Here is a 10814-nt window from a genome sequence, read left to right as displayed (position 1 = left end):
TTTACAGGGCTTCAGGGTAAGGGGGACCAGACAGTTACTTACTCATCTAGTTATGTCTGTGCTTTAAGAGGAACAAAAGTTGACATAAGTTTTACTTATGAATACCCTGACAACGTACAGTACCGCCCTAACACAGTCAATACACTGTGGTTTACTAAAGGAGACAAGTATCAGCCAGTTGATCTGAAGCACAATACAGACTATATAGGTCGTGCCGTATACAGCTGTGAAGAGGTCAGCTGTACCAGGTCCAGATGTCATGGAACATGTACCCTGAGAATCAAAGACCTGAGACAGAGTGACTCTGCTGTCTACAAGTTTAGATTCACAACAAACCAACCAGGTGGGAAATATACTGGTGACCCTGGAGTGACGTTATCTGTAACAGGTAAACTATGATGAGTCTAGTGTGTTTGTGTGTCGGTGTGTGTCTGTGTGTGTGTGTGTTTGTTTGTGTGTGTGTGTGTGTGTGTGTGTGTGTGTGGAAGGCTGGGTGGGTGGGTTGGTTTGTTGTAGAAAAGTAGTTTGCATTGTAAACACACAAAACACAAAATTACTTATTCATTTCTGTCATTGGTTCTCATTCCCAGACCTCCAGGTGAAGGTGTCCTTTCCTTATCCTACCAATCCTACCAGGGCAAAGCTGGAGTGTCGCAGTATGTGTGGACTAGCTGGTGACCCTCCCTACATCTGGTTCAGGAATGGACAGAATATAAAACAGGGATTGATCTACTCGGTCAAACCTCAGCCTGGAGATAGCTTCTCATGTGCTGTTAAAGGATACGATCTCCGCTCTCCTCTACTCTGTAAGTCCACACTGCATCACAACTCATGTACTGTGACATGATACCAGATGTAACAAACCTTTGAGGCTATTGCTAAAGAACTTAATGTCGATTTACAGTTATTTTGTATAATTAATTAAATGAAATATTAACAGATACTCCAAAGACCCCCTCAGTGACCGTGAGTCCCTCTGGTGAAATAGAGGAGGGCAGTTCAGTGACTCTGAGCTGCAGCAGTGATGCTAACCCAGGAGCTGAGTACACCTGGTTCAAGGTTAATAGAGATGGTTCCTCCAGAAAGATGAACCAGGGACCACAGCTTGTCTTTAGCAACATCCTGTCTTCAGACTCTGGACAGTATCGCTGTGTCACTAAGAATGAGCTAGGGAAAGAATATGCCTACCACCCTATTGATGTCAAATGTGAGTAAAAGCATAGTACAAAATGAGCTTAACTGTGTTAGCATTAATTATTAACCAAAACTTTGCCACATTGTGATTTTGATGATCAATAATAATGTCATTAATATAAATGCTGTTTTTACATGTTCCTTTGTTTCTTCAGATGGGCCTAAACACGTATATATTAATCCAAGTCCCTCTGGTGAAATAGAGGAGGGCAGTTCAGTGACTCTGAGCTGCAGCAGTGATGCCAACCCAGCAGCTGAGTACACCTGGTTCAAGAACAACCAACCTCTGCACTGGGAACCAAGTCAACCTCATACCTTCCCCTCAGTCCGCCCTGAAGACAGAGGAACGTACCGCTGTCAGGCAGAGAACAAATATGGACAACTGAGCTCTAACTCAATATTCATGGATGTCCAGTGTGAGTTGAATATTGGACTAATATGTTAACATCTTTTCTATATCTTGTCTTTAAAATGTAGATCTGGTATTCATGTATTACTGCTTGCCTGTAAACAACATTGACTCACTTATTATACTAGTATACCCAAGTGGGTGCTACACACTGGCGGTGGTTAGTGAGGTCCCCCTTCCCTGTAAAGCGTCTTTCAGTGTCTAGAAAAGCACTATATAAATTCAATCCATTATTATTGTTATTGCAGATTCATAACTTAAGGATGGATATTGTTATTGTGTGTTCTTGACAGACGCTCCAAAGACCCCCTCAGTGACCGTGAGTCCCTCTGGTGAAATAGAGGAGGGCAGTTCAGTGACTCTGAGCTGCAGCAGTGATGCCAACCCAGCAGCCGAGTACACCTGGTTCAAGGAACATGAAGACTCAGTGAGAGAATCAGGACAGAACTACACCATCAATAATATCACATCTGAGCATGGAGGAAACTATTACTGCCAAGCCCATAATGCAATCGGACTTCATAATGCTACCTTTTTGTTAATCCAAGGTAATTTCTAATTTAAAAGAAACACACACCTTTTAAATAGTCTGAGGCCCACAGTTAAACGTTTTCCTATTTATGTTGCATTTTGCCACCGGTGTTTGAAATCAACTGACTATGTTCCAGTGACATCATCATCATCATCATCATCTCATCGAGCAATGGTAGCTGTAACAACCATTGCTGTCCTACTGGCCACCGTACTCCTCCTCGTCTTCCTCTGGATGAGGTAAGATATCTTTCTCGTTTCACATTCCTTCATTTGTCCTGTTGCTGCTTCACCTCTCTGTTCTCTTCTCTAGAAGAAAGAGGGCCTCCAGTAAAGCATGTGGACAGGGAGGAAGGCCAGATACTGTGGAGGAGGTGAGACACAGGAAGCCATTTATTACTAACCCATCCTTTACTAAGACACACAATGGAAATACCCTGAGTCCACAGCACACCACACCGAGACCCTGTGGCCACACAAGAGACTTCTAGTTGTTTCCTGAGTAACTGTCTGTCTCTCTCAACTCGCTTGAGAGAGACTGTACATTACAGTACCCGTGTGGTGCCCCGCGGCAGTGATCCCCAGACCATATTATGAATCTCAAACGACTGCGTCGGGTTCTCAGACGTCTCTGGTTCTTCCACTTCCACATCAATCCGTGGTAGAATGAACCGCCATATGGAGGAGAAAGGGATTGTTTTCCGTGATTGTTGCCTGTGATTGTTTCCCGCCGGAGCCCCGCTGCCTGCTGCCTGCTGTCTTGGACTCATCAGAGTGTTGCTCAGAAATGTACATTCATTGACGAGGACATGACATAGCAGAACAATCAGTCTCGGATTTAAGAGTCACAACTTTACAAAGTCATGTTTGCTTAAAGGGTGAGATCCAGGGTGAGATCTGGGGAGTTTTCTGCCAGTGAGCAGAATGGGAAGATTGGTGAATTGAAGCACTGACGTTTTTAAATTAAGATGTTGTTCAGAGATAAAAATGGTTTTAGGAGCTCAACAGATGGCGAAAAGCTTGCAGTAAGTGAGTGAGGCTTACAGCAGACTTTATGATGGGACCACTAGTCACCACCAATGGTCTCTAGATGAACCAGAAAAGCAAGACCTTCAGGACTGTCTTCAGGAAGTATAAACTGTTTTCTAAATGTATTCTTCTGTCCTTACTCCCGATAGCTACTACCAGGTCCTGTGTATGAAAACGTCTCAACTCTGACCAATCACTTGGCTCCTGCAGCACAGACAGAACCAATTGAAGAGCAGGATGACCATCACTATGCCAGCATCCATACCTCTCGTTCAGAGAACCAGGAAGTCCCTCGCTGTTGGGTTGGCTCTAATGTCCAATCAGACCAAGCAGATGCTGTCTTTTATTCTGTGGTCAACATTAAGAGACTAAACACTGTCCCTGGGTAAGCTTCTCTTGGTATTTCTAAAGAGGAATTAGACTCTTGTTTTCAGACTTTATCAACCCATTTGGTCTGTTTCACAGGGTGACTGAAGTTCTGTCTTCTTTTCAGAGAGAGTGACCAAACAGAGGCGGCAGAAACCTCAGCGTTGTACAGCACCGTCAAAACGCACCCCAGATATTGAAAGAGTTGTGGCAGCAGGATTTAAATAGTGGTACTAGGTAGAGTGTCTCATCCATTTAGTTTAACAGGACAATACGCTGGCTGCATGTCCTATGGAAATGAATTACTTGGAATTAATTTTTCTTAACCTCTGAGTAATATGGTACAAACCTGGCATTTAATGTATTTGCAAGTGAATTTTTTTCTTCACAATACTGTAACATATGTCACATGTTTTCATGTGCCATATTTGAAAACTCTGTTATCCACAAAATCGTGGTTGCCCTTGAGAATGTATTGGGCAAAGTTGTTTTCTTTAACATGACATCTCTGCCTGGCCTTTTTGTTGCAGCTCATTTCCAAAATACTTTAGAGGTTTTAGGCAGGTGATGGTGATCCATGTGGTACATTAAGTTGCATGAATTCTGTGTGAAATTAACTAAAGATTCTGTAAGTTGTTCATAGTTGATAATCATATAAAACGTACATCACATTTGATTTGTATAATTGGGGAAATGCATCCAGCAATATTGGTATTGTATTGACACAAATTTGAGAGACCTTAGGCATGAAATACCTGAAATAAAATGTAGAGAACTCACTAAGATCATTGCGAGACCGAACTATGCATATTTCTCAGGAGTGACAATTGAGATGGATGAAAGTTAACCAAATCTCTCTTTGGCCTTGAGTAAGCCCAAATAGATCATGTTAATGTGATAGAAAGGAGATCTAATTTTTCATTTTACTTTGCAATGGGTTGTTTTGTAGAGACAACACATTTAAAGGGATTTGTTAGGAACCATTACATGATGTCTCCAAGGAACCGTCTGTAATTCCTAGTGAACACATTATTTTATCTAGAGTTCTGATTTATCATAATTTCACTAGTGAACACATGAGTGTTCTTCTCTCTGGAGTTGTGGTCAATCTAGGGTCATCCTTTCAGTATCTTTCCAGTTTGTCACAGTAAAGAAACCCTTATTAATCCGACTCCTCCAAGAGTAATTGCATTTATGTGGTAAAGTATGGACCTAGTCCTGGTATGTGGGTGTTGAAGGTCATCCAGCTTCTGGTGAGAGGAAAGCCGACGGATTTAGTTTAGTTGGATCTTCCGTATTTTCGGTTTTGATAAAGGGTTGCTTTACTTTATGAATGTCAGATGATGGAAATAATGTATGTGAAAACTATTGTTTACAAAGAAAACTTATCCGGAGAACACAATATAGCAAAAGATAAAATATGATGGAACTAGGTACCATTCATTGTGGTCTAAAAGGTGATCATACGTTCCAGGCAGTAACCAGGTTTCAGGTTAACTCTGCTGCATTAAGATGAAGTCTTTTTTCTTTTCTTTTGGTCAAATTAACAAAAGTGCATGATGAACTGGAACCACAGACCAGCTTCAACTTCTACTGTAAGAGGTTGTATTTTCTTAACCTTTATTCAAATGTTTTACAAATGTAATTCATAGAGGGATATATAGTAATGAAATGACTTAAAAAACACTGTTGTATATTTAAAACTGATGTATTTCTCCTTGCATGAACTTGTACTGGTATTATTTAATGGCAAGTGTGTTTAAATAACTCCAAGAACCACAGAGTGAGAGAGGAAAGGACTCAGTATGAATTCAAGATTAGCAACAAGAGGATTTCTAGCTTTTCTTCTGTCAGTACCAGGTTGGTTAATTTACATTGTGAACATTTAGTTTCAATAACATGACAACCAAGCAACTGGAACGAGGACAGGGTGAAACCTCAGCATGTTGAAGATCGAATAATATTTGATAAAAAATAACCCTAAAGAATCACCCTCTAGAAAACTGTTTTGTTAAACAGACCACTACATTAGGGAACGGTCAACTTTATATTTTTCAGTTATGGTTCATAGTCATTGGAAATCTCCCTTCACTGTAAGTTTTATAGAGCCTCTTGTAGTCTGACTCTGTATTTGTTTTGGATCAAAGTACCCTATTTGAAAGAATATATGTTTGCATTGGGCTATGTTGGGCATTTCCTGTTTGCTAGGAAAATCTACACTATTGACATCGGAGAGTTAATTAAGCCACTTTAAGACTTTTTGAGAAAAATAGAGGTTAAAATCGAATCGTCTATTTATTCAGAAAATTATGATTTAGACATGACACATCAATCTTTCGCTGCTGTGTTGGAATTCTGATTTAGTAATATGGTAGTCATTTCCTACCTCTCTCCTTCCTCTCTCCTGCTCTCCTCGCCCTCTTCTGGCCTCCTCTCGTTTCCTTTTCTGCTCTCCTCTATTTGTCTCCTTAACTCTGCTCCTCCTCGTCTCCACTCTCTTGTAACCTTTAACAACATCAGTAGATGTAAGAATAATCGTTGTCCTACTGGCCACTGTACTTCTCCTCGTCTTCCTCTGGATGAGGTGAGATATTCTCTCTTTCTTGTTTTCCATTCCTTCACTTCTCCTGTTGCTTCTTCATCCCTCCTTTTTCTTCTCCAGAAGAACGAGTTCCTCCAGCAAAGCATGGTGACAGGGAGGAAGGCCAGAAACCGTGGTGGAGGTGAGACACAGGAAGCCATTTATTACGTGTCTATATTTTCATAAAGAAAAATCTGAAGTAGAATCTAGATTCTAGATTTAGAACTTTCAAAACATATGATTGACTGCTTAGAACAACCTCCCTTTTAGTACGAGTGTGCTATTGATTTCCCAAACACAATCTGATGTTGCCATAATGTTTTTACAGGCCAGGAAAGTGTATCTTACTTGGCGATTTTTAAACACATGTGAAAACTCCAACAAGCTCTCTGGTAGTTACCCTTGCATTGGTCAACCAGTTTGGGTTAGCAACTTATTGACAATTTTTGAACATGACAGCAAGCCAGGACAGGATCCCCAGAATATCTTTCTACAGTCTGGTTCAAGAAGACACATGACACTTGCCTCACTTACCTTGTTTATTATAATATAAAGATGGAAAGCATTAGTGACCATTACACTGGAATGGTCCTGTTCATAAACTCAAGGCTTTTCATACAGTACACATCACAACTTTAACTTAAAATGTTCAGGGCAAAGGGACACATCAATAGAGAGGTTTAAATGGTATTTGACCGATAGATAATGGTGGGCCAGGTTAGAGAAAACGTATCAATGGCCAAAGAGTTGACTTGTGGGATCCCCCTGGGATAAATCCTTGGCTCTGTTTCGTATTTGATTCATGTCAATGTTATGATAGGGCAGTTGCCAGTCTCCTCCAGGGACATCATGTGAACCAGCTACAGCTAAACCATATGTTTGATTTTATTAATAGAACAGCTCGAGTCCTGGTTACTTGTTGTGCCACATTGCCATGGTTCATCAGCAACATGGTCAGGTCATCTGTGGAACTCATTATTATAGTCTAGGATTTAAGAGTCACGACTTGCAAAGTGATGTTTGCTATAAGGGTGAGATCTAGTGTGAGATCTAGGGTGAGTTCTAGGCTGAGGTCTAGGGTGAAATCTAGTGTGAGAACCACTGTGACATCTTGAGGAAGAACTTGGAATCTGATGAGGCTTCTGCCAGTAAACAGGATGAGGCGATGGGAAGGTGTTAAGGTGTTAAGCGGAGGAAGTCTTTCAATGCTGTTTTGGTTTCTGTTCAGCACACTGCATGAACTGGATCCACAGACTAGATGTCAGACCAGCATCCTCCTCTACATTAACTTTTAACCTTTATCTCTATTGATAACAAATATAATTCAGAGATTTTTCCTTGCAATTACTTTCATTGTATTTTCTATGTGCAAGTGTGATTAAGAATCCCCCAGAACAACAGAGTGAGAGAAGAGAGGACTCACTATGAATTTAAGATCAGCAGCAAGAGGATTTCTATTTTTCCTTCTGTCAGTACCAGGTTGGTTAATTTACATTATGAACATTTAAATGAACTGTTTCAATAACATCACAACCAAGCAACTGGAACGAGGAGAGGGTGAAACCCCAGCATGTTGAAGATAGAATTATAGTGAATAGAACATTAAAGAATCACCCTCTAGAATGCTGTGTTTGGTTTACAGAGCACTATAATGGAGAACGGTCCACATTACATACTTCAGTTATGGTTCATTAGTACTTGGAAAATACCATTTCACTGCAAGTTGTATACAGCCACTTGTAGTGATAATATTGGTTTTAGGATAACAATACTCATTGCAGATCTGTTGGGTATTTCCTGGTTGCTAGACAATAAACTGTATACATCATCGAAGGGTTTATTTAGTTTCTTTCATACTTTTGGAAAAAACATACATGTCAAAAGCTACCGTTGTTTCCCCATTTATTCTATTAATGATGATTGAGACATGAAATCTTCTGCAACGTTAAAATTCTGATTGACACGTATATATGGTAGACACTGCATGCCATCTCATGTCCTCTCTCTCCTCTCCTGCTCTCCTCTCTTATTCTCCTCTCATCTCCTCCTTCTTGTCTCTACTCCTCCCTTTTCCTCGTCTCCACTCTTTTCCTCTCCTTACCTTGTCTCCTTGCCCACATTCCCCCTTCAACTCCTTGTCCTCAACTTGTCTCCTCTCCTCCCCTCATCTACTCTATATTTCTTGCCTCCACATCTAAGTAATTTCAAAGCTTGTAGTCGCATTGCTCAAACAGCAGCACATAGACTAAAGGGCCGGGGCCTTTAGAGACTAAACACTACCATGATTCATTAACTGTTAGTGTATGTTATTCAGTTAGTGTAGTATAATATGTCCAATACATTTTGCATTCCAGGGGTGGATTGAACTCTATACCCCCCTGGCGACTCCTCTAGTGTCACATGATGTTCTGCAGCGTTCCTCTCACAGCTCAGTGGTCAGCATGTATCTGTAGTTTCCATCTCCACCCACCAGCCTCCATCTCTTTATGTATCTTCTGATCTGTTCATCAGGTGAACCTCTGTGTCTTGGTCATTCTCAATGAGATGTGTTTGTTTTTTCACAGTGCTTCAGGGTAAGGATGAATGGACGGTTACTTACTCATCTAGTAATGTCTGTGCTTTAAGAGGAGCAACGGTTGACATCAACTGCACTTATGAATACCCTGACAACGTGCAGTACCGCCCTAACACAGTCACAACACTGTGGTTTACTAAAGGAGACAAGTATCAGTATGTGTGTGTGTGTGTGTGTGTGTGTGTGTGTGTGTGTTGTGTTATTATACTCAATAATATTTATTATTGAGTATAATTGTGTTTAAATTGTTCTCAGACCCAGACCTCCAGGTGAAAGTCTCCTTTCCTCACCCTACCAGTCCTACCAAGGCAAAGCTGGAGTGTCACAGCATGTGTGGTCTAGCTGGTGACCCTCGCTACATCTGGTTCAGAAATGGACAGAATGTACTACAGGGAATGAACTACTGGATCTACATTCAGTCTGGATACAGCTAAGCATGTGCTGTTGAAGGATATGAACATCAACACTCTCCTTTAGTGTGTAAGTCCACTCCACAGTACACTGACATGATACCAGATGCAGACAACCTTTAAGGTTTTTAGGGTAAAGAACTACATGAATATTTACTATGAATGGGCCAAAAACCCTGGCATTTCATGTAATTAATTAAAGGTTCACTGTTAACAGATGCTCCAAAGACCCCCTCAGTGACCGTGAGTCCCTCTGGTGAAATAGAGGAGGGCAGTTCAGTGACTCTGAGCTGCAGCAGTGATGCTAACCCAGCAGCTAACTACACCTGGTTCAGGGTTAATAGAGATGGTTCCTCCAGGTACATGAACCAGGGACAACAGCTCATCTTTAGGCGGATCCTATCTTCCGACTCTGGACGATATCGCTGTGACACTCAGAATAAGCTAGGGGATAAATGTTTTTTCATCTCTATTAACGTAAAATGTGAGTAAAACATAATCCCAAACTTCAACATTAATTGTGAAACCAAACCTCACCACAATGGGATCTTCATTTTCGTTAATACTGTCATGAATTTAAATGTGCATATTATTTTACATGTTTCTATGTGTCTCCAGATGGGCCTAAACACGTGTATATTAATTCAAGTCCCTCTGGTGAAATAGAGGAGGGCAGTTCAGTGACTCTGAGCTGCAGCAGTGATGCCAACCCAGCAGCTGAGTACACCTGGTTCAAGAACAACCAACCTCTGCTCTGGGAACCAAGACAACCTCACACCTTCCCCTCAGTCCGCCCTGAAGACAGAGGAACGTACCGCTGTCACGCAGAGAACAAATATGGACAACTGAGCTCTAACTCAATATTCATGGATGTCCAGTGTGAGTTGAATATCGGACTAATATGTTAACACCTTTTCTATATCTTGTCTTTAAAATGTAGAACTGGTATTGTATTACTGCTTTCCTGTAAACAACTATGAATCACTTATAACTTGTACACACCGGCGGTGGTTAGTGAGGTCCCCCTTCACTGTATAGCGTCTTTGAGTGTCTAGAAAAGCACTACATGAATTCAATCCATGATTATTATTATTGCAGTTTCATAACTTAAGGATAGATATTGTTATTTGGTGTTCCTGACAGACGCTCCAAAGACCCCCTCAGTGACCGTGAGTCCCTCTGGTGAAATAGAGGAGGGCAGTTCAGTGACTCTGAGCTGCAGCAGTGATGCCAACCCAGCAGCTAACTACACCTGGTTCAAGGAACATGAAGAAATGAAAGAATCAGGACCGAACTACACCATCACTAATATCACATCTGAGCATGGAGGAAACTATTACTGCCAAGCCCATAATGCAATCGGACTTCATAATGCTACCTTTTTGTTAATCCAAGGTAATTTCTAATTTAAAAGAAACAAACACCTTTTAAATAGTCTGAGGCCCACAGTTAAACGTTTTCCTATTTATGTTGCATTTTGCCATCGGTGTTTGAAATCAACTGACTATGTTCCAGTGACATCATCATCATCATCATCTTCTCATCGAGCAATGGTAGCTGTAACAACCATTGCTGTCCTACTGGCCACCGTACTCCTCCTCGTCTTCCTCTGGATGAGGTAAGATATCTTCCTCGTTTCACATTCCTTCATTTGTCCTGTTGCTTCTTCACCTCTCTGTTCTCTTCTCCAGAAGAAAGAGGGCCTCCAGTAAAGCACGT

The 10814-nt window shown here is 41.1% G+C and overlaps 1 protein-coding gene across 1 annotated transcript; it reads left to right on the top strand.

Moving 5' to 3' along the window:
* The first annotated feature begins 1086 nt into the window (after positions 1 to 1086).
* Positions 1087 to 10501, top strand: LOC130377641 (B-cell receptor CD22-like). Its single transcript, XM_056584797.1, has 4 exons — positions 1087 to 1207; positions 1350 to 1610; positions 9313 to 9579; positions 10239 to 10501. Exons 1-4 carry the CDS (start codon positions 1087 to 1089, stop codon positions 10499 to 10501), a joined length of 912 nt encoding a protein of 303 aa, XP_056440772.1.
* Positions 10502 to 10814: the final 313 nt, after the last annotated feature.

Source organism: Gadus chalcogrammus, chromosome 23 (assembly GCF_026213295.1).
Source record: "Gadus chalcogrammus isolate NIFS_2021 chromosome 23, NIFS_Gcha_1.0, whole genome shotgun sequence".
NCBI lineage: Eukaryota > Metazoa > Chordata > Actinopteri > Gadiformes > Gadidae > Gadus > Gadus chalcogrammus.
Note: the sequence above shows the minus strand (reverse complement) of the source record. Positions and strands in the feature narration are given on the sequence as shown.

What these genes read in the sequence shown, in the direction of transcription:
- LOC130377641 (XM_056584797.1), top strand. Translation starts at nt 1,087, where the DNA reads ATGAACCAGGGACCACAGCTTGTCTTTAGCAACATCCTGTCTTCAGAC. An exon ending in CCACCCTATTGATGTCAAAT is followed by an intron (nt 1,208 to 1,349) that starts GTGAGTAAAAGC and finishes TTGTTTCTTCAG; the next exon opens with ATGGGCCTAAACACGTATAT. An exon ending in AATATTCATGGATGTCCAGT is followed by an intron (nt 1,611 to 9,312) that starts GTGAGTTGAATA and finishes CACTGTTAACAG; the next exon opens with ATGCTCCAAAGACCCCCTCA.